Raw genomic sequence first — 24334 nt, forward strand, 5'->3', positions numbered from 1 at the left:
GTAAAACTGGCCAAGATATAGTAAATACTAGATCCAATATTAGGAATAATATGTTATACTTTTGTAAAACAATTTTTATGGACTATTATCCTTAGAACAAACATTTTAAAAACACATGTTTGTATCTCCTCATGACCCTCCTTCAGCGTAGCACAAAAAAATCTCAATATTTGAATATCTATTCTTTAAGTATATTTAAAAATTCCGAAAATCAGATTGACTACATTATTGAAGAAAAATAAAGGAGTTGAGCATGGTTGGTGGAGAATTATTCCGTATAGATGATCAAGGCATTTGCGAATGAAATCCAAATCGAACGAACGAGTGAATAGATAGAGAATAAATTCACGTCACGGTCGTATATATTGTTCTCAAATTTTTTTTCTCTTCCCAATCAAATCGCAAGACGCATACGAAGTACGAACGCCTCCTACAATCGGTACGATTATTGTTGTTATCTTAACGATTGTAGGTACCTGTGAATTTTTTTTCTCTCGCAGCTCTACGAAATTCTACAGACTCACAAACTTGTTTACTCGCAGACCTTAACGATACGACCGTAGGCACAATAATATTACTATGATATAGTACATGATATACCGATCCGTGTGCCGAATAAAAATCTGAATTCCATGTGAATTATTTAAAAGCAGCGCATACGTGGGAACTCGGAAATCTACTGCAAATTCCATGACAATATTTATCGGATACGTGTCAGGTCGGCGGCGGCGGTGACGCCGTATTTTTATATATCTCAAACTTTTTCGTGACTCTTCGACGATATTTTTACAGATACATGTCGTACAGCAACGTGCGCGGGTGGGTGAAGTGCGGCGTCTCTTGATTGAGTTTTATTTATACTTTGGAACACTCGGCGTCATCGAACAGGGGCACTTTTGCCGTCGAGCCAGTCACGACTGTAATAATAATATATACGTACCTAGCGTATAATACTTCCCAGAAGTTTTCGTTCAATTTGTTTCTGGAGAAAACTATCGAAAAAGCACATCGGGTAAACATTATAAACAGAGACAAACAAAAGAGATATTCGTAGGCTGCTCGGTTTTACGTTGGTATACGGACTGCGATATTATACATATATGTTTGTGACGTCTTGTATCGATGACGTTTGATCTCGTCGGTGGAAAAAAAAAATGTATAATAAAATATAATATATAAACAACAAAATATAATATTGCGATATTATAGTGTTATAACGAACGCGGAAAGTTTCATTTCGACGGAAAACGCGACAGCGGCGGCCAAGTTATCTTTAAAAGAGGAGGGAAAAAAAGGAAACGAAAAGTTCTAGTGGAGCGAGGGTGGGAATCGAGTTTTTCTCGCGGGCGTTGAGTTGATGGTTTCGGGGTGGTGGTGGGAAAAGGAGACTGTGGGAAAACAATGAGAACGGAACGGTGTGTGTGTGTGTATTATAGTAGTAAATTCTAAAATGTTTTTCGAGTATTTGGGAGGGCAAGGGCATGCGAGAGGGTCGTTTTTGTTCTTATCGATTTTCAAAAAAAAAAAAAACCACTAGTTCTATATTAAACACAGTCCACCGTCATATATATTATTAATATATTAGACTGATACTGTATAGTAAATTATTATTATTATTATTATATAGGTGAGTGTGTCCTTATACGCATATTTTTATACAGAGTGATTCTTTTCACAACTAACCCTCACATCCTATATACATTGGTTGATTTTTTTCATTAGTTTTTCAAAAATATTTGACTGCATAAGGCATAAATTACGTACATAAGTTATAACACTTAATTCTAAGGAAAATTACTTTTGTAAGATAAATCAAATATTTTGCAGTTTTTATTCAACAACAATCCGCAATAAATTCTTACATCATAAACTGATACAGAATATCTTTATTGAGTTTTCTATGGATAAATATCGAGCATTGAATAAAGAGTTTCTTTTTGCAAATATTTAAAATTTAGATTTGAGTATGCGTAGTACAATAGTAAATGTAAGTCCTTGTGAAATTTACTCCAATCATATTGACTTAAAATTATTTATATAAAACTGTTTGTTCAATATTCTACATGAAATTGTGCATTAAAATCATAACTTATTTGTGTTGAGAAAAACCAAAGGAACAACGAACAAATTTAGGTATGGGAACAAAAAAGTAGTGATGCAATTATAGTAGTTACCTGCAGCTACTTCGTAATCACATTTATTATAAAAGCACAAAAGTGATATGAAAAATAGTCATTCTGTTGTACATTAACACTTTTGCATCATCGCATAGTAATTATGTTACTACCTATGTTTTATTTGACGTGACATAACCTATAACATCGATTGTGTTTTAAATTTTCATGTTTACCATTGGCCGTCGCTTAGGTTGGGGCGTGATATGCGGCGACGGGTTCGGCGTGCTTGAAGCGTTGGTCGTGTGCCGTTCAGTCGGGCTCGGGTACGCAGCAGCCGCCTTCCAGACGGACCGGTTCGGAGGGCTGGACCTTCCGGTTGTGTTGTCAGCAGTCGAATGCGCCGGAAACGAGTCGTCGCTTGCCGGATGTTATCACCAGCACAAGGCCACGTGCTCGACCAGGAAAGAGACGGTGGCTGCGGTCGTGTGTGCCCGGGGTGAGTGATTTTCGTAGTCCGTAAAATATTTATTTATTTCATTTATATACAGCCAAAACTCTTTATAACGAATCTGAAGGGACCAAGAGATTTCTTTCGTTATAGAGAGTTTTCGTAATAGAGAGGGTTTAAAAAAATCAAAATTTTAATTATTTATCAAACACATCATTATTTTTACATTATTTTATATATATATTTACGTATTATATTAAATTATTATTATTATTATTATTATTATTATTATTATACATACTTATTAAATATAATTTAATTTTTATACTATACATATTTATACTTTATTTAAAATAGTCTGTCATCTTAGTTTGAAATTTTTTATTCGGCATTATTGCCGATTATTTTTATGGTTTATATATGTAATGGATACAATAACACGTAAATTGTATTATGAAACATAAAATATTGTTTCGTTATTGAGAGTGGTTAGGTTAGGGAGAACAGAGGTTACGTTACAGAGAATGAATTGTCTAATGGGTTATATAGCAAACCAACCATTATTATGTAATGTTTACGTTATATAGAGTTTTTCGTTGTAAAGAGATTCGTTATAAAGAGTTTTGACTGTACCTATGGGTTCAGAGCCCAACATAATTCATAAAGATACTATTAGATCAAATAGTGAGTCCTATGCACATACCCAATTTTATATATTAACAACTTTATTAATATAAATATAGCTCACTGCTCGCTCTGTGAGTTGCCTTATGACACAGTTCACCGTCGAACACAATTATTGTACATAGCTTATAGATTAAAATAAAGATAATAATCGAGTTAATAGATAAACAGCGATATAAGATAAAATTATTACGATACCAATAATCGTTAGTCACGAGTATAAATGGTAAATATTTATATGCAATGTGTCCTGTAATACGGATTTTGGAATTTTGGTGAGATCGCTTCGCTGCAGACCGTAGAGCTTGAAGAAGTCCAATAGGAGTTCCGATGCGGTTCCCCGTGCTCCTAACCATAGCCCAAATACTTCCACTCTAGTACTCCAAAGAACCTCTGACTAGGTGTGCACGGCAAGTATATATCTCTCTTCTCTTCGTGCACGTTGGCGTCTTGTTGGTCTCCAACCGAATCGTGGGGTCCAAGATGAGGCCTCGTCCGTTCTTTCCATCAATCCCACTATGACATCAGCCTCTCTGTTTTGAGTTGCTCCTTGGCTGAGTACTACACAGCACACTTCTTCGAGTATAGTTATTTCGTTATAAGATTATTGTAAGTTGGTTTAAATAACGTTAGTACCTAGATAATGAGGTACAGCGATAACAATAATAAACTTGATAAATTAAATAATGCACATACAAATGAACAATAACAATATCGTCTTTAAAATAATTGTAGGCGCTCATTGTCAAGGTGCATCATCCTCGCTATACTTTATACGCTGCATTAATGTCGACGGATACGTATTTTAGCCCTAATTGAAGAATAATAACGTTATATATTGTTTTATGCTTAGCAAGAGTAAAAGTAGGTGGACACTACATTTTGCAATAATAGTTTGTCACGGACACTCGTCGGTGACTGCAATGCTGTCGGAGGCTTGTGATGCACCCCGAAACGTTTTGTAGGTATGCTGTACGCGTGCGGTTTCAAACGATTTTCAATCACATCACTGGGGTGGTGTATTTTCGAGGAATTAAATTTTACCTTTATAGGTTTTTTCGGGTAAAACTATATTCGATGTGGTACGATTATTTTCTAAAACATTTATCAACGTTTTATGATAAAAGACATTAAATTAACATTTTTAATAAAATGTATCAACATTGTTCATGCCTACCATGTTTCGTTGCATGGACGTGGACATTAACTGCGTAGCCAACAGATTCCACGTGGAAATTATACGTTAGGTAAGTTTAGAGTAATAAACAGTACTAAAACTATTACTCTGATTCTTGTTTTTTTTTTTTTATTATTATTTATAAAGTTTTCCTGACAATTGGTCATCTAAACTTAAGGCTAAAGGAAAATAATATTTGACATTTTGAAAAAGGTTAACATAAAAGAAAAAAAAAAAAAAAAATTTTTACAAATCAGTAAGAATTGATAAATTAGAATTTAACAATGTTTATGAGCTTAGATCTAACTATATTTTTACAACAGTAATAGGTATGTACAATTAAGATTTAATTAAGAACTAATAAATGGGAAAATAATAATACAATAGACAATTAACATAGGAGGTCATGTGGACGTCCACGCTTGAGACGGCGTATTGGAGGAGGGACACTTAGGTTGTAGTATTTAGCGCTGCTAGCAGACTGTAAGTGGTTGAAGAAGTTGATTGTTAGTTTCTTTATATAATCAGTTATAGACGGTAGTTGGAAGTCTGTGTGCAGTGCAGCATTACGTATGAACCATGGGGCGTTAGATATTGTCCTGAGGACTTTAGATTGAAATATTTGTATCTTGTGTATATGGGTCTTAGCACAATTTCCCCACACAGGGACTGCATATAAAAGTAGTGGTCGTAAAATTTGTTTGTATAGCAAAATGGAACATTTCCAGCTTAGCGATGATTGTCGGTTTAACAATGGATAAAGTATCTTTAGTCTCTGATAGCCTTGTTGAAGTTTAGAGGTGATGTGTGGGTTCCAAGTTAGTTTCCTGTCTAATATTACGCCAAGATATTTTATGCTAGGTGACCAGGGAATGTTATTGCCGTACAGTTTTAAATTTCCGGGAGTTTTGGGGCGACGATTAGTGAAAAGGACTGCTGTGCTTTTTTGAGGGTTCAGTTTTATTTTCCATTTATCTCCCCATTTTTGGATGTCATTCAGGTGGTCTTGGATATTTTTTGTCACTGTTTCAACGTCTGTAGAGCTTGAATATATTGCGCTGTCGTCGGCATAAAGTGCTATTTCCGTATTAATCGATGTAGGAAAGTCCGAAACATATAGGTTAAAAAGTAACGGAGAAATTTTTGAACCTTGAGGTACACCTGCATTTATAATTTTTATTTGTGAAGTAGTATCGTTAATTTTGACTTTAAAACAACGAGCAGTGAGGTAGGATTTAATTAGATTGTAAATAGCATTTGGTGTGTTTAACATTTTTAGTTTATATAAGAGTCCGTCATGCCAGACCCGATCAAAAGCTTGGGCTACATCTAAAAAGGCTGCACCTGTATGTTGTTTTTTTTCGTAACCATCGCTTATATGTTCTGTTAGACGTAGGAGTTGTTGGGTAGTTGAATGATTTGATTTGAATCCGAATTGGAAATGCGGAATAGCATTTATTGCATTTAAATAATTGGTGAGCCTGGAATGTATAATTTTTTCAAAAATTTTTGAAACTGATGACAGTAAACTAATAGGTCTGTAGTTACGCGGATCAGTGTTATCTTTGCCTGGTTTTTTGACCATGATGATTGTGGCCAGTTTCCATTCCTTAGGAAAATATCCAATTTTTATTAGGGAGTTGAATAATATGGCTAAATAAGTAATTGCTTTCCTAGGAATATTTTTTAGGATATCATTAGTAATTAGATCGTGACCGGGTGATTTTCTTTTTGGTAATTTTTTTATTATATCTAAAATTTCGTTTGGACAAGAGTAAGGTAAAATATTTTGTGGAAAAATATTGGGCTCACATAGTTTTTGTTTGACCAGATTGTCTGTAGAGTTTTCAATTGCAGAATTGTTTAAAGTGAAAATATTTTCAAGAGTGTGGGCAAACAGTTCACATTTTTCCGAGTCAGTATTTTGGTAAGTACCACTCGCTTTTAAAGGGGGGATTTCATTTGAGTTTGGTTTAATTAATCTTTTAGTCGCTGCCCATAGATTTGAGTCTGCTGGGTGTATAGCAGATAAGTATTTTTGATAACTGTTAATTCTATGTTCTTCTAGTTGTCTTTTAACCTCTTTCGTTAAATAATTTAATTTTTTTCGATCAAGTGGTTGTCTGTACAATTGCCAGAGTCTTCTGGTTTGGTGTTTTGATTTGATTAATTTTACAATGTTGAGGGGAAGTTGATTAGGACTATAATTTATTACCGTATTTTTTTTTTCTGAGCATTCTTCGGCCGCTTGACATATGATTTCACGTAAATGTGTTACTGCAGTGTCTGCGCTGTTAGTATTTAATATATTTTTAGGAATAATTAGATTTGTTGTGATGTGTTGTTTGAATTGTTGCCAATCTGCTTTACCGGTGATGAGTTTGCGAGTAGGAGTTGAGAACGATAAGGACGCATCTAATGTAATTTTAACAGGTAAATGGTCCGAGTCGAGTTCGAAAAGTGGTTCTTGGTGCAAAGAAAAACGAATTGATTTTAGTATAATTACATCTAAAATATCAGGACTTCTACTTTGATCATATGGATAGTATGTGGGTGTGTCTGGAGCTGACAGTATCGCAGGATTGCTTGCAAGGTATTTATAAAGTTTACGTCCATTAGCGTTTATGGATTTACAATTCCAAGTTGTATGCTTACAATTTAGGTCACCTACTAAAATAATTTTTTGATAGCTATTTAATATTTTTTCAAAGTCGTTTATATACATTTGAAAACTAGGTGATTGATAAGCACTAATTATTGTTGTAAATGATTGGTTTATTGTAATAGATATTGCAACTGCTTCGAGAGTTTGTGTAGCAGGTAGATAAGTTAATTGATGTTTTATTTTGGATTTGATTATTATAGCAACACCACCTGAAGGTCGAACCGCTAGCCTATCTTTGCGATAGGTAGTATAACCGTTGAATTTAATTTTATCGCTAGCAATTAGATGCGTTTCACTCACACATGCAATATCAACATTATGAGCCGATAAGAAAGCTGCAAATGTGTTTCGATTTTTCTTGATTCCATTAGCGTTCCAATTTATGATAACTAGATTAAGATTATTTATAATGTTAGACGACATTTATATTATTTAATAGAGCAGGTAGATTTTCGATGACTTTTTTGATAATTTGTGAGACGAGTGTGCTGATTAAGGGCATAAGTGACTTAATAAGTTCGTTAGTGATATTTGAGTTATTTGATTCTTCATCTTGTTTAAGATTATTTTTTTTATTTTTAGTTTTGTCAGCATAAGTTGGAGTGTTGCTTGTGTTGAGATTTGTTTGGTTTAAAACTTGGTTTTGGGGATTTTCGATAACCGTATTGGTTATGGGTTGGGTATTTTTGTTATCGTGTACACAACTTTGTTGAGTAATGTGTTTAGGAGCGTTCTTTGATAGTTGGGAGGTACTTTTTTTATTTTTTATTTGCTTGTATATTTTACAACCTCTATAATTAGCAGGGTGATTTTCATTACAATTGACACATATAGGTGGACTGTTTTTATCCTTAGTGCATTCGGAGTAGTGGTGGTTTTCTAAGCATTTGACACATCTAGGGGGGAGGTTGCAGAAGTTTTTTGTGTGTTGGTAACGTTGGCAATTTTTGCATTGTGGTATGGACGAATCGCTTTTACGACTCTCGACCGAGACAACGCAATGAAGGAGGCGATCAAGTGAAAATATGTTTTTCTCGGATTTGTCTAGTAAGACAGCAACGATTGGTATGGGAGATTTGTAACGATTTTGGAGACGTGTGACCGAAGTGACGTTAAATTTTAGTTCAGTGAGGGCCGAAAAGATGGTTTCTTCGGGAATAGAAGTAGGTATATTTCTGATTATTACAGATAGGTTTCTTTCCTCAGGAAGTTGATAGGTGTGGTATTTAATGTTTTCTTCAGATAAGTATTTTGTAATTGTACGGTAGTCGAATACCGTTGATAAATTCAACTTTAAGAAAATATTTTTGTTGTTTATGTTAAAATTGTCTACTATCATAGGTGTGATCTTGTTTATGAACTCAATATAGTCGACGATATCATAAATATATAGTGGGGGAATTTTTTGAACTATTTGAATTACCTCTACAGCATCCATGTCAGTTTTCTCCGAGTTGTCATCATTTGTATTGTCAAGATTTGCGAGAGGAGTGTATTTATTTTTGTGCGCATGCCGCGGAGAAAGAGCCTCGCTGCTAGAACGTTTATTACCCGAGTATTGGGAAGTATTGGCTTTTACCATATTTGCACCATGCACTGAACTATTGATTTAGAAACACGCGCGACGGTAGATAAGCGAGCGAAATACGTAAACACAACCGGTTGCGATGTACGCCGCGCGAAGACTGTGATTCTTGTAGTACCCGTATAATAAAGTCGTATAGTATATTTATAATGGATGAGTACGGGGAGATGATCGTAAAATGTATTAAAAATATAACAAACTGTTATGGATACATCGGTTACTACCGAAGCAAACGTATAGTTGCATTTTCGGGTGATAATAATAAACATTTAGGGATAGCGAATTCGTATTGTTGCAAAATGTGTGCGAAAACAGTGCTGTAGTGACCTATATTCGAGAAATTAACCTACGGCAATGGTTTAATAATTGTAGGTACTGGGGAGGCGGACCATATTTTAATTCAGAGTTTAAAAAAAAAATCGTTGCGTACTCCACATCACTCCGCGATACTCGTCAAATTTAAAATTTTATTTTATTACGAAACAACCCGTGCATATTATATTTTTTAATTATAAAAACATATTATTATTAAAAAAAAAAACAACAACAACAACAACCCGACATCTCGTAAACAACTCTTCATTAAGTGCCGTTGAAACAGTGCTAAAAATACGTATACATACAGACGTGTACACAAATATACGGATAAACTCACTACCCATATGTATGCGTGTAATTGTAATAAATATATATATATATTTATTAATGTTTTGTGACCACGAGTAGGTAGAAATAATTTATTTACACATTGTGTGTGTGTTTTCTCTCTCTCTCTTTTTTTTTTTTTTATTATTGCGCTTCGTCTGAACGAGCAAACTACAGTGAGCTGCATGAAATATAAATTTCCAGCAGTATGTATAGGTTCGAACGCCGCAACAGGAACTGAGAGATGATGAGTTATTTTAATTTATTTTCACGAATCGAACGACCCCCCCCCCCCGATGTTGGCCGGTCCGCTTGTATTGTTATACACAGTAAAGTGTCGAAATGAAAAAAAAAACTTCGCCCCCGACAGCCGGACCCCCGCGGGGGTGTTTTTGTTTCGTTACAAGGTTATAAAGTTACACGGGCATTTGGATCGGATAAAAACGTACATTTCGCTGGACCGAAAATACCTTTAACGCGAAACCGTACAAAGTACATATCTATCGACCGTGTAATAATAATAATAATAATAATAATAACATGGTAAAACGCGTTTTATTGTACGCGGTCGAGGGCCGGATATGCGAGTCATTTGTGTTCGAATTTATGTAGAAAAAATATTTTTTTTCGTGGAAACGGTTCGACGGTTCAAAGTGGTACCGATTTATGCCTATCCTGTGTTGTAGATACGTATTGTCGTTGTGCGGGTTGTAAAACGACAGTAGGTAATATTTTGCAGTGGTGGAATCGGTGAAAAAGTCTCGGTCGGAATTGTAGATTTTGAGGCCCATTTATGATTCGAAAATTTTCGATTGACCTTAAGGTTTTTTATCATCACGTCAGCTAGGGAGTGACCGACCGACCGACTGACCGCTAATTCGGCCATCGTTGATAATATTATGCGCTATCCGGTAGTCTGCCTTGGTCCCAGTAATGGAGTATGGTGCGATTATAAAGATATTATTACGGTATATAAAATAAGGTATGTATAGGTACATGCGGAGCCATTAGTGTTCGGAGCTTGTTATTTTACTAGACGTATATTTTGATAACGCGAGGAAACTTTCCTATTATTACGACTGCGTAATACTCATTAACCGAATTCCATTACGAATAATTATTTATACCAGCGTTTCTTAAACTTTTTATCAGCGGAACTCTTTTTTATGTGCATAATTCACAGTGGAACCCCAACTTTTTTTTGTTGGCTTTTTTGTATTGAACTCTTAACAATAAGTTATTACAGCTCGATAATTATAACCACTGCTGTTGTTTCAATACTTTCAATGCGTTATTTTATGTGAGAATTATTTACCTACAGTAAAAGTTATAGTAATGTGTCAACATTTTAAATTTTAAATTTTGAAAAAAACCACAAGTTTCGCGGAGCCCTGAAGTGACGTCCACGGAACCCAGGGGTTCCACGGAACACATTTTAAGAAATTCTGATTTATACTTTTACATTTGAATCATAAATCTCAATATATATTATATTATAATTTTTAGAATACGAATAACAATAATTATTACGTAAATATTGAACATTGTATGTGTTAAACGACGAGATTCGACGCATAAAATAATCGAGACAACTTTCTAGTCGGATATCGCATTGTACATAATATTACAACACAAAACGCGATAAGCCGTTATGTCAAGACCTCAGCTTTTAGTTTCAAATAATTAGAAATGGCATAATTAGAAATTAAGTATAATATATTATTGTTTAATGCACAAGTAATAAATATTATCAATCATAATCATTATTAATAATAAAAAATCATTCATTATACAGTCCGCTGGTATTTTTTCATTTTTTAATTTAAATTATAAACTAAGCCGAAACAATTATTATTGTACAGGGTAATTCACCAATCAACCATGGTCATCCCAATTTTTTCTTTTGATAAATAATCTTCATAAATTATTCTGATTTTAGAAATTTACAATTGGTACCTCTGCACAAAGACCTTATTTTCAATTGCTTTAATATCGTATCATTTAAGGAGTAGTATTTTTAGTTACTTTTAGGACTATATATTATCTTCTCGGTACGTATCCACATAATATTTTACATTTTAATAACTCAAAAACTACTAGTTCGACTCTCCATTTAGATACATCAAAGTATTCAAAAGAATCGTCTGTTTCACGGTTTTCAGTAAATTGAGGTTGTAAAAAACAAGTTTGAATACGTCACGGGAGTACAAAGTACGCATATACACTCTGAAATCGTTGGAATACAATCCTTAATTGCAGATGTGAAAAGCCCAAGTATTCCAAAATAATATGGTCCTTAATCAACTGTCTCTGTACAGTTAAAAGTATTCTGAATTTGAAAAAAAAACAATTATTATCAAAAGGAAAAAAAAGCGGGGGTACTTGCGGGTGAATAAACCCCGCATGTATAATATGCATTATAATATTTTAAACGTTTCGTTTTCACGCACGACAAACTGTTCGTGGGTGACGGTCGGGGGGTTTTTTTTATCCGTCACAATATGCTTGGCGGGGTATCAATTATATTTTATTAACAGCTGTCGTCCCGGTACAAAACGTATACTATTTTAATATAATATATATAATATGACGATGTGATAATCGAATGATTTATCGACGCGGCGGCGGCGGCGGCGATGCCGAAGAGTGCGACAAACTCCACGGGGTCGAGTGAGCGGCGGCGGCGGCGGGTGGGGTGGTCCGCTGTGGCGGCGAGGCGTTTCGATAACTATACGTTACACTGACGGACGGTGTATTAAATATGAATGGCGACATCGGGACGGGTCCCGTCGGTTTTTAAATCAATTATTGACCGTCCCCGGTGGCAGTTAATTTAAAACACCCGAAGTAGTATGGCCGATCGGTCAGGATTACTACGTTTCCTCGGTATCGAGTTTTTTTTTTCTTTCCCACCGATATAATAATATATATATATATATAATGTATGTCATGGGTTCGACGTCGCGGGCATCGGCTGCGACGTTTTTGTCGAAAAACTTTGGAAACGAAAGAAAGTCGAAACGTTTGAAGGTCCGCACCGAAAATCACGCGACCTAGGCAGCGGCTCCCGGGAACTTGTTAAGTTGATTGCTTCGAACGGGTATCCTTTTTTCCTTCTATTTACCTCGGTTTTTTCTTCTCTCGTCCCGGCACCAAAAAAATGCAGCCACCAACCTATATATATATATGACTTATAGAAATTTAGCTCGTTATTTAATATATATATATATATATATAGAGAGAGAGAGATTCGGGTAGGTATATTATGCGAAGGTTCGAAACTTTTGTCATCGCAAAAATATCGTAAACATTATTTTTCCTCCCGAAATAATATTTAATAACGTGCCGGTTTTAGTATACTTATTGTCACGTTTTTTAATAATGATTTTTTCCCCGTCATATATATATTGTTACTAGTTATCTCTATCCAACATATTTATAGTGATTTTCATCGTATACTGAATTCATATTATTATTAAAACAAAATACCATGTATATCTGATTTTTTTTTTTTAATTTAAAACTCCTCGAACATTTTGGTATTCAAAATTAATTATATATTTTGTTAGCGACAGCATATTCAGTAATTATTTTTATCGTCAATTTATTATGTTCGTTCGTCATCGTCAAAAAAATTGAACAGTTAACGAAATATTGGGTGTTTTGGTCGTCCACATTATTATCTAGTAGATATGGCCCGAAAAACACCATAATACTTAAGTGATTACATTTTTTTGGGGTGATTTGTGAACACGTCTTATAAGCTACACATAAGTCATTTATTTTATTGAGCTATATACATGGTGCAATATTAAGTCTGTTTTTCCGAGTGTTAAAGGTATTTATAAGAGTATCGCTGTGTCTTTTGTTTGTTTTAAGTGTACAAAAGTGCTCAATAAAATTAATGGAAGTGTTCGAACGGTTGGCGCAGGTTGCTAATGATATTGAAAAGCTTTTTACTGGATCGTTGTTTTAAAAGATCATCAGTAACAAGAATTTGGTGGAGAAACCAACGTTTTTAATTAAAAACTTTTATGTCGGAATTACCGGAAACGCTTTTATACCGAATTTCGGGATTACTTGTCTATAGGCTGCACCTGGTATACCGTGACATCGAATTATATTGGTTTAGGGAATCAATCAATTAATTACCTAACTCTCAATTGCCGAGGCCGAAAATACTACTCTGTAAATTAAAGTTTCGCCTAAGGAAAGGAATAGGAGGCGGAGGAACAACGGTTCAAAAAAAAAAACAACAATAATATTGATGAGTTAATTTAAGTTTCTTGTTTTTTTTTTTTTTTTTTTTTGCGTTAATTAACTTCATACAATTACTGGTTTTTAGTGTTTTTCGATTTCAACCTTACAGTCATATCCGTTTTAGTTATTTTAGTTTGGTTTTTCTGGTACTATAACTGCATGCATAAACATATATAACAGTTATTAATATTGAATGGATATGGACATTTTAAATGATACGTTATACCCTTTTTCTAAAAGTTGGAAAAAATATATATTTATAATTCATACGAGTGATGTCATAACAATACGATAGTTATGCCTCTGACAATAAATTTAAAAAAATAAATAAATAACCACATAATTTTAACGACTGTGCGTCGCAGAGATGGCGGACCTGGCGGTGAACACCGACGAACTGACGAGATCGGCGTACCTGGAGGACAGACAGATGTACTTCTTGCAGTGCGCCATGGAGGAGAACTGTCTGGCGTCGTCTGCGTACCAGCTCCGGCGGGACGAGACCGATTGGCACCTGATCACCCGGCGGCTGCTGCGGTTCACCGCGAAAATCACAAACGTCGGCACCTCCCCGTTCCGGCCTGCCGTGCCCAAACATCTGTGGCAGTTTCATCAGTGTCACATGTAAGTGTATGCCAGACGGGCGCCATGAATAAACATGACGAACCGAAATAATATGGCGACAATAATATGTACGATAAATTTATGGTTATTGAAACGTGGAAAATATTATGCAAATGATATTATGTGAGTCGCCGCCGACGGGTTTCGCGTGTTGTGACGTGTACGCACGTTTCGAGCACGCCATGGTCTGCAGGTTTACGACGACGTTAATCATGGTCATGAATTTTGCGGGAATTTCGACGAATTATTAGAGTTCAGAATTTTTAAGCAGACACGCACACTGCAGTGTCGTTATTGGTGGCTGCTCTGCGACCGTATTCTTCATAAAATACCTTCTGTCGGGCACAGATTTTGCAGGGAGTTTTAAAAAACGCACCATGCAGCGTTACACATTTCGCAATGTTCATCGATATTGTGTCCAATCGATTTCGTGACTGACGATAATCGAAATTCGGACGACTGTCACATTAATTGAGAGAAAACATAGATATGGTTTTACCATTGAGGCGCAGTTTTGTTCCATTCTTTTCGCGGTATAGGTACATAATGTCGTGGGTAATATTAAAACATGCAAATGCCATATAAGCCGCCGTCACTGCATTTTGCGTGTTATGCGTTTATGACGTGTGCGCGGGACAACGTTTTGAGCACTCTCGTCTAAAATTATGCGTCTCTTGGAATTTTGATGCTTTAGAAATTTAGAATTTTCGACTAGACAAGCATATCATAACGGTGGTCAGTAGATGACTGTAATATATTCTGAAATACCTAAAATCTAAGATTTAGGACAGCGTTTAATAACTGGCCATCGTGTTACACGTTTTGCAGTTTAAATAAATTGTGTTCGATGGATTTTGAGACAAACGGAAATCGAAATTCGAACGAATGCATAACATTTAAGAGATATTATCGATTTGGTTTTATCATTGAGGCGCAATTTTTTTTTCATTATTTTCACAGTGCATTAAACTGCGGGTAATTATGACTTGTAAATACTATAAGTCTTCGGCAAGGCTTTTTGCTTGTTCAGTGTAGACGCACCGACATATCGAGCTCGATCGCCTAGTTTTTGACGCTAAATGATACGTTTTTTGGAATTTTGAAGTTTTAGAATTTTTGAGTAGCCCCCTATGGGTGCACTCAACGACCATACTCTCAAATACCTCCTGTTGTAGAATTTGTAGGGAGCTTTAAAAATGCACGGTGCAGTTATACATTTTGTGGTATAAACAATAATTTGTGTCCTGCGATATTGATTTCGAGATTCCATTTAGGAGAAAATACCGATTTCCTCATTTGTTTCGTTCTTTTGGCGTTTTATTCGATTCCGACGGCCGAACGGGTAATCGATACTTAAATCTGCAGAATATGTTTTGTTGGAGACATTTCGCGTACCATTTTTTTTCGTAAGTAATATAAAAATGTAATTTATTTTTTCTGTACGATTTATTTACTTGTTCGTTACGCGACCGTCGAGTTTTGATTTAAAATCAGTGACCAGCGCTGGTTTTAGTATATTTTCTAAGGCGAGATGAAAATAAAAAAAATAAAAATGTGTGTGATTAATGACGTTTTAAACTAGGCCATCGCCCGTTGGTGGTCGGGTGCGAGTCTGACCTGTGAAATATTACGTTCAATCCGTTACGACCCAGACCAATAGGCAGTTGTACATGCAGTTGGAAGGGAAAAAAATGTGATTCGATATAAATTTGCTTAGCGATGTCTGAATTTCAAATTTAAAAATGGCTAGTTCGGATTTTCGCCAGTCGCATTCAACATTTCGGATAATTTGTCAATGGCCTAGTACGTTATGACGTAATACTTTTTCTATATTTTTCATTAAAAAAAATGTCACAGCTAGCTGAATATTTTTAAGACCACATTTTAAAGCTTTTTTTTGTCCAAACACAGTATTACTGATCTATATTATGTTATAACGCTTGTTGTATTTTGATTAAACTTTAGAGGATTGACAGTCATCGCGCATGATATATTTATTTTTAATTTTTTAATTTAATTTAATTTTATTTATTTATTTATAATTCAATGGGACCGACACTTGAATGTGGAACGTATGAGTAAATTAGTAGAATGGAACTCTAAACACAGAAAAACATGTACAAAACTAAACTGATTAAAAATAAAGGATAGAGAGCAATTAACAAATGAACATAGAGAAAAAAATAAAAAACACAAATAGGACAATAAAATGACATATAAAATGCTAAAGAAAATATTGGTTGACTAATTAATATAATAATAATTTATTTTTTTTAAATATGATTGACTAAAATCTAAAGATTTGTATCAGAAAAATCCATAGCCATAGGTTTCAGAGCTCTAGTAAAGTCATTACCGGTTTTACACTTAAATAATATTTTAGAGCTTTTTGTGTCGAAACGTTTTCAATTTCGCTGGTACCCGAGGCAAACTTTATTGCGATATATAGTGGTATTTAAATCCCGATCGATGTATAAATCGAAAAATTCTCACTCGTGTAATACATTTCTGGACGGACGGTAAGCTGCCTTTGTGCAAATGCAATATTGCAGCAGCCCAGCTTTCATCTTAAGAGGCGCGTAGGTACAAAACACTGACTTACGATATTTGTCGAGCTTTCGATTGACTCCGATCGAAGGTTGTTCGGTACCGTAGCCTTTTTCCCGGGAACGGCAATAACATTTAATACTGAAAAGGAAAAAAAAAGGTCACGACGATATTATTATTATACTTTTGCGCGCCGAATTATCGATGTACTATACGGGTGACCTAGTTTTCTAGTTACTACACATAGCCTTTAATAATTATTTTTAAAAGAGTATCAAAATTGTTTTTGAAATGCCTGATACCTCGATGGTATTCAGAACGTTTTCGATTGTGAGTTGATTACATTTTTCTATCACATCAGTTGAAACTCGGTACCTATATTATTTGTTTATGTTAATGTTTTTTCACGAAATTTCCATAAATTAAGAATGTATAAACGAGTTGTAATCATCGTTTAATTTCTTTTTATATTCTTACCTTTTTAAATTTTTGTCTTTGAGATTGTTTTATTTGATTTGAAATTTCGGTTGATCAAAGATTACGATACGAAATAATTTACATTGCAAACGTTTCACTCTCTCTCACTCACTTTCACTATCTCTCGCTCCCTCTCTCTCTCTCTCTCTCTCTATTTCTTCCTTGATATTTCTTTTTTTTTCATTTGTATCATTAAATATTTTGCTCGTTTTTGTATACATATTATGTATATTAATTATTTTTTTATTTTGAAATAAATATTCTTTTAGGAAAATTATTTTAATTTAAAAACAAATACATTGTTATTAGTTTTATATTAAGTTTTGAAAATTTGATAGGTATGACGCATAAATATAATTGAAGTACATTTGAAATATAAATTCATTGTTCAATTACTACAGAAAAATATAATGTACACGAATTTAAATAATTTATCTGGAGTACGTACTTGACGTGCTTTAATTTTATTTTTTGATATTTATTATGAAAGACGTAGAAATAAAATTACATTTCATCGATAAATTGAAGAAGTAGAAAATTTCAAAAAATATGAAATAATATAGCAAAGTGCTGTACAAGAAGCAGGTAAAAATAATGATGAAAATAAAAACTACACTTATTATAAAAGTTGAAATGTCAATGAAAAAATATGAATTAATGACTGCAGTATATTAGAGAGAATCTAAAATGAAGATAAGTCTTAATTGCGTTATATTATTATAGCAGAAAAGCAATAGTCTCACAGAGAAAAATTAGACTGTTTAGCAAAACTTCCGAATAGAATTTAATAGATTTTTGTATAATTGAAAAAATACGTAAAATGTATAATTCCATTTTCACCCTATATTATATTCAAATGAAAAAAGTTTTAATTGAAAAACATTTTAATATTACCATTATAATTGTTTTAATCGTACAACGTAAAAGTTGTAGTTTTTACAACTGTGCAATAAAACGATAAATTAAAAAAACGAATATGTTTTATTAACAGTTATTGTTTCCGAGAAAATTAAAGTTTAAAACGTTTCAGAATAATATGATAGCCCGCGGCGGGCAGACAAATGCGAATTTACAGCATTTTAGCTGCCGCGCGTTGTAGGCCACAGTTGCAACGATTAATATTGTGATTATGACATTATCGTCACTATTTTAAGTGCGTCGTCGACTCTGGCAGTGTCGGATATGAAATTAAATTTCAAAAAAAAAAGTATAGGCTTATAATATTATAAAGCTGTACAGTCGAGGGCATCCGAGTAGATGTTTAACGTGTCCGTTTCGCAGTCAGGTACCGCGAAAAGCGGACGTTATTGATTTTCGGCGGCATCGGAAAAACGAATGGCGCCAAGATCAAAGACCACGTCGTCGTCCTCGGCTGCTCTGCACATATCCATATAATAGGTAAGTACGAACACCCGCGACAGGCATATTACACGTTTCGACGGATCCGTGTCCAGAGATGAAAACATAATCCCTGCCGGCGAGCTGCGGGTCTATTTTCGTTTGTTGGTGGCCGAGCCCCAAATCGGAGGGACGCCAAAACGATAGTTTGGCAAATATTTTTGCTGGCCGTCGGGATTTCGGACGGGAGACGGTGGCTCGCCGACGGGAAAACGGCAAAATAATATTATCGTTATAGTAGGTAATAACTGTAAAGAACAGAAAGCGTTCGGACTCGTTATGTTTAATGACAATGCCGATGGTAATAATAACGATAATAATGATAAAAAACCAAACGGATTTCTGTCACGTCCGCGTAATAATAATACCGCGTAATACCCGCCTTATATAAATTGTGCTGCAGTGCCGTCCGCTTTCAGTCCCAGTGTGCATTATAGGGCAGTATAAATACGGGGTGTACGAGAGAGGACCGACGAATGTAATTAACCGACAGGGTAAAAAGTTTTGTTTTCGTTATAAATATTTAAAATGTTTTTTTTTTTTTTTTTGTTTTAATACGATTACTATAATATGATAATCGTAATAATTTTACTAACAATAACAAGTTGTAAAAAACACCGATCACAACAAAAATATAATGCGCATATTATAAGTTAATAATATTAGTTAGTTAGCTGTCTGTCACGCCATATATCATATAATATTATATATTTCTATGTCCGTGTGTGTGTGTATGCGATGTTCACCCACTCACCTATACAAAATTGTATTATACGCCGTGTCTTACATACAGGACGATCAACCGAACAATTTATTTGAATTCTGAATTTTATAAGCATACCTGGGATGCATACCTTTTAGATATTCTGAGGTACATTTTGGCATGCCTCTTAGGCACACAAAGATCTTATTTTAAAACATATTTATATTTTTTAAGCCATTCAAAGAGTATCCTGTGGCGTTACAAACACTTCTTTTTTCCAAATGAAAACCACCTTTTTTTGTTTAAATTGATAATCGACTGATGACGTATTTGAAAATTTCCATGCATAAAAATTATAAAACTATGCATAGGTACCTAGTCCTATTAAGGATGATAATTACAGTTATTTTAACGTTTTTACACTCAATATAAAATATATGTAATATGCAGAACAGTACTTATTATAATCGGAACATTTTTACAAATCATACAATTTAAATAAATTTATAACGATAACTATAATTGTTTAGATAATAATAATAAAGCTGTTACAATTGACTGTTATCTATTAAGTACTTAAAGTTTGTCAACTCGGAAACTTCACGTTCGAATTTCGATTGTTATAAACATAATAACACTTTTCCAAATAAAACTAATCTGCTGAAAAATGAGTTGAAAAAAATAAGTTTATATCGCGACAGAACACTCTTTAAACCGTCCAAACATATACAAAGTCTAAGTTTTTGGACTTATATGGGCGCTTGTGCACACCGGCTATACTATTGAGATGTCCAAAGTCTAGAATTTGAATATGTTATTGGCATGGGAAAAATTGCGGGCTAGTACGTAGTCTGGTGACCATCCTGTATAGTGCGCGATTGATTTCCGTCGGCGGCGGCACGGTTGATTCGGTTTTACGACGACGTTCACCACAACGTCCAGAATTTACGATACCAATAATACAATATAACGACAGCACTAATAAATTGTTATGTTTATTGTCGTTGCGGTTTTCCATCGGAAAATGAGGTCGATCGGGCCACCGCAGTGGTTCGCGTTTTCCGAGTGCGGCCACCGGAACATTAGTGCGTACGCCGTGTAATATCCAGCTAAAAGATCAGACGCCATCAAATCGTTTTATACATCCAACCCCACGATGTTGATACCACATACCATGTTGTAGGTACACAACGTTATGATATAAAGCCGAGTGTACCATGCGAGAACGTGTACAATTTACCACGAGAAATCATGATGCGCCTTCGTGTAATAATTATTGTTCGAAATAATCGATCGTTATCGATGAGTTAGAACTTTGCCGGTTTTCCGATAGAGCGATAACGAGTTCTGTGATAGTATTTGTTTGAATTATTTCGATTCGATTGAAGTGCATCATCGAATTGTGACCACACTAACCGCTGCAACGTTGGTCGGGGAAAGATATTGTTTGGAAGTAGGTATATCCATATATTTTCCTGGTGCGGGAAATACGATTTTCCGAGAATTTCCAACACCGAAAGGGCTTTTCTCCTGAGACATAGAGTGGTAGAGCGCTCTCTTTTGTGCAACAACCAACCTATCCTTACGTAGTGTAAGCTCCGAGGACATTTTCACATCGTGGAAATGTAAAATATTTAATATCCTACCACTATAATAATTACATTATACCCAATAATATTGTTGACAAAATAATAAAATATAAAAATACACAAACACATGGGATATTAATTATAAGTACAACTATTAACGGTATACACAGTAGAAATCAGTTTTATTGAAAACGGCTGCAATGACAACTTTTTAAATCCGAAGTTTTTTTTGTTTTTTGAATTTTTTACTGACTTGTGACTTGAACGTATTCGCTCTGCGCATGTGGACTACAATACAATATTCGATTTAGAAAAAAACCTACGCAACACTACTTGTGCTTAATAATATTATCACTGTCGCAGGCACTACCACAGCATGGAAGTGTTTGCCACTTTCGACGTGCTGGACGGCGGCGGCATGAAGGTGGCCGAGGGACACAAGGCGTCGTTTTGTCTGGAAGACAATCAGTGCACGGACGGCGCCAGGCCGGCCTTCGCGTGTGCGGACTACGGTGACCAGGGCATATCGGTCAACTGTTCGGACATTTACCGGCACAACATCGACTGTCAGTGGGTTGACGTGACCGATCTGAACCCGGGGCTGTACACACTCAAGGTAAGCTCGAGGGTAACCGTGGTCGGTTATTACGACCTATGTCGCGGTAGCAGTAGACCTCGAGATATCGGTGACCGAACTCGGGGTTGTCGGCGATACACAAAACAATCAGAGTACGAAAAATTGAATAATATATATTGTTTGCGATTATTTTTTTGACGTTTTAAAATGTTTTCAAAACAGAGATGCTCATTAGTTAAGAGGATCGGCGGTGGACAGTTTTTAAGAAGTTCGAAACAGGCAACTTTCAAATTGCTTACACACAGGTCTTGTAAATGTGTGCGGAGTAAGGGATGATTAGTGTGTGTGACTGTGTGTAAAAGAAATAGTGGAGCGCTCCCACCCGCACACGTACAAGTCATCTACTCGGCGTTGCACTAGTGCACTGTAAACGATTTATGATCATTTGTATGCACTTTTTGCCCATCCAACAGATCGACCTAATAATGCCATAATATTTTAGCAAACCGATCTGAATTCGTTATAATGTCCACTTGAAATCGGCCAGTCCACATTATAAGATTTCTGCATTAAATCCCGAATACCCGAAATTTCAAAGTATTCAAACTAAATTCATAGTTGCCGATCTCAAGTAAACATGGTGAAAAAATCAAATCAGTTCTAAAAAGTATTTTCGTATTACTAGGTCGATAAGTATGATGGACAAAAAATTGTCATGTTCTATGTAAAATAACTGGCCGCCATCAATCCCCTTAAATAACCACGCTGTGTTTTAAATAAAATTAAAAGCATAAACGGCAAACAAAAGTATTTGTGTGGCCTGGTGTGGTACAGTATGGGTGTATTCAGTTACGTTCCGTTTTTGATTGCAAGCATCGGCTGGTGTCACTGGTTACCGGATGGGTGTCCAATCGGGGTTTAAGTGACAAGTCCTGTCCATACACACTCAAGTGAACTAATCAATCCTCTTCTGCAGTAATCAGGATGCTACAAACCGCTAATGTTCATAGTTGCCAAGCTCGAGAACAATAAAAAAAAAGTATTTGTATGCGTATTGGATCCATTATTCACTCGGATGGAACTTGATTTTTATTGCTTACAAGCCGATCGCATAAAATATGTATTGGGTGTAATATATAATGACCGTTAAAAATGGCGTGACGAGGACACAAGGTCGAGTTGAAAGGGAGCCCTACGACAGTCGGCTACTACCAGTGAAATGAGTATTGTATTGTAGACCGGCTATACGGTCAAATAACGATAAACTATTATAATAATATGAACATAATATACGGATTATTGATTACCCCAATCGAGTCTCTATTTGTAGAATTTATTTTTAAAATACTTTCGCTATGAAGTCCTTCACTGCGATCATCTCTGTAATATTCAATGTATATAATATCAACGTTTTTGGACAACTCATTTACATAACATAATATTTTCAATGAATTACGCTTTGATATCACAAAATTACTCGTCAAAAACGTCGTCAGTAAACGAAAATTTCTCCCCCACCATCCCAGCATCTGTTCTATTCAATAATATAATATATAATACGATTATATACATCGTCGTCGTCGTCGTCGTCGTCGTCGGAAAACACTTTTGTTTTCGCCAGTCGCCCACCTATATTCACTGTCTGCCGCACACCCGTTCGCCGAGTATACATTATGTTATTGTGTTATTATATTACATGACATGGTCTCCTGCCCGTGACACCGCGCAACCGTATCGAACCAAAAACAATTTAATGTACAACGAGGCCGTATATAACGTCACGGTTTTTTTTTGTTTTTGTCGTTACAGGTGTCAGTCAATCCGGAGCACAAAATCCCGGAGATGACGTACGCCAACAACGCGGCTGTGTGCTCGATGTTCTATTCCGAGACTTTCGTGAAGATCCACGACTGCGTCCTACAAGCCCCGTGACGGACTGTCGAAGTCTCTTGCGTGTTGGTCCGTCGTGCGACGAGTCACCGAAAAGCGTTTATTTGATAAAAAAAAAAAAAAAATAGGTTAGCTTTAGGTTAGCACCATACTATTACGCCGCACATGCATCGACTTCAAATGATTACAATTACACTCATTACATAATATATTATCGCGACTTTATATTGTATATTAACTATTAATCATATTATACCCGTGGGTGGGCCTGCTACAGTTGTAGTCGTGTACATGGTATTATGGATAACCCAGTAACGTGCATTGTGAACTTTTTATTAATGTAAGGTACCCGTACACGTGATATTGTTGTGAATTTGCAATCTAATAAAATTAATTTGGAAAAAAAATTGATTTAAAAGTTTTTGCTTTATATTATATTATATTGACGTCAACAACTAAGAAGAAGAAGACAGAAGTAAAAACTTATGTTGGCTTTTGTAGAACATGATTAGCCAAACTTTTACAACTTCCTGTTATTTGTTAAGTACTCATATTATATTCACCATTTCAATTTCAACAAATTTATCTGACTATCTGTAATATAGTGAGTAGCAAAGTTGCCAGAGTTCATTATGTTAAAATCAAAGACAATACGTCATGTATTATACTCGCGCGTATTGTAATACTATAAAAAAGGGATATTTTTGACGAGTAAAATAATTAACTATTTTGAAAACAACGATCGTGGGTAAAAAAAAAACCCCCCATGTATTCCATTATTTGATAATCGTATTTGTCGTGTAAGTACCTTGGTTGTAAGTCGTTAGCTTCTAATATGTGTACCGACTTTAAATCCAATGAAAACATGCATGACTTAACAGCAACAAAGCCGACCACTCACCGAGGCAGCAATTCTAAGATTAAATATTAGACATTTTCATATGACGT

At 35.1% G+C, this 24334-nt stretch overlaps 1 protein-coding gene across 1 annotated transcript in view; it reads left to right on the top strand.

Annotated features, from left to right (window-relative positions):
- Window positions 1–23784, top strand: part of LOC111031906 (lysyl oxidase homolog 2) — a 37999-nt gene extending 14215 nt beyond the window's left edge. Inside the window, exons 5-8 of the mRNA XM_022312023.1 lie at window positions 2368–2613; window positions 13947–14205; window positions 21283–21535; window positions 23306–23784. Coding sequence (XP_022167715.1) covers window positions 2368–2613; window positions 13947–14205; window positions 21283–21535; window positions 23306–23428 — 881 coding nt within the window. The 3' untranslated portion in view covers window positions 23429–23784. The remainder of the gene's footprint in view (window positions 1–2367; window positions 2614–13946; window positions 14206–21282; window positions 21536–23305) is intronic.
- Window positions 23785–24334: the final 550 nt, after the last annotated feature.

This window comes from Myzus persicae, unplaced genomic scaffold (assembly GCF_001856785.1).
Source record: "Myzus persicae strain clone G006 unplaced genomic scaffold, MPER_G0061.0, whole genome shotgun sequence".
Lineage (NCBI taxonomy): Eukaryota > Metazoa > Arthropoda > Insecta > Hemiptera > Aphididae > Myzus > Myzus persicae.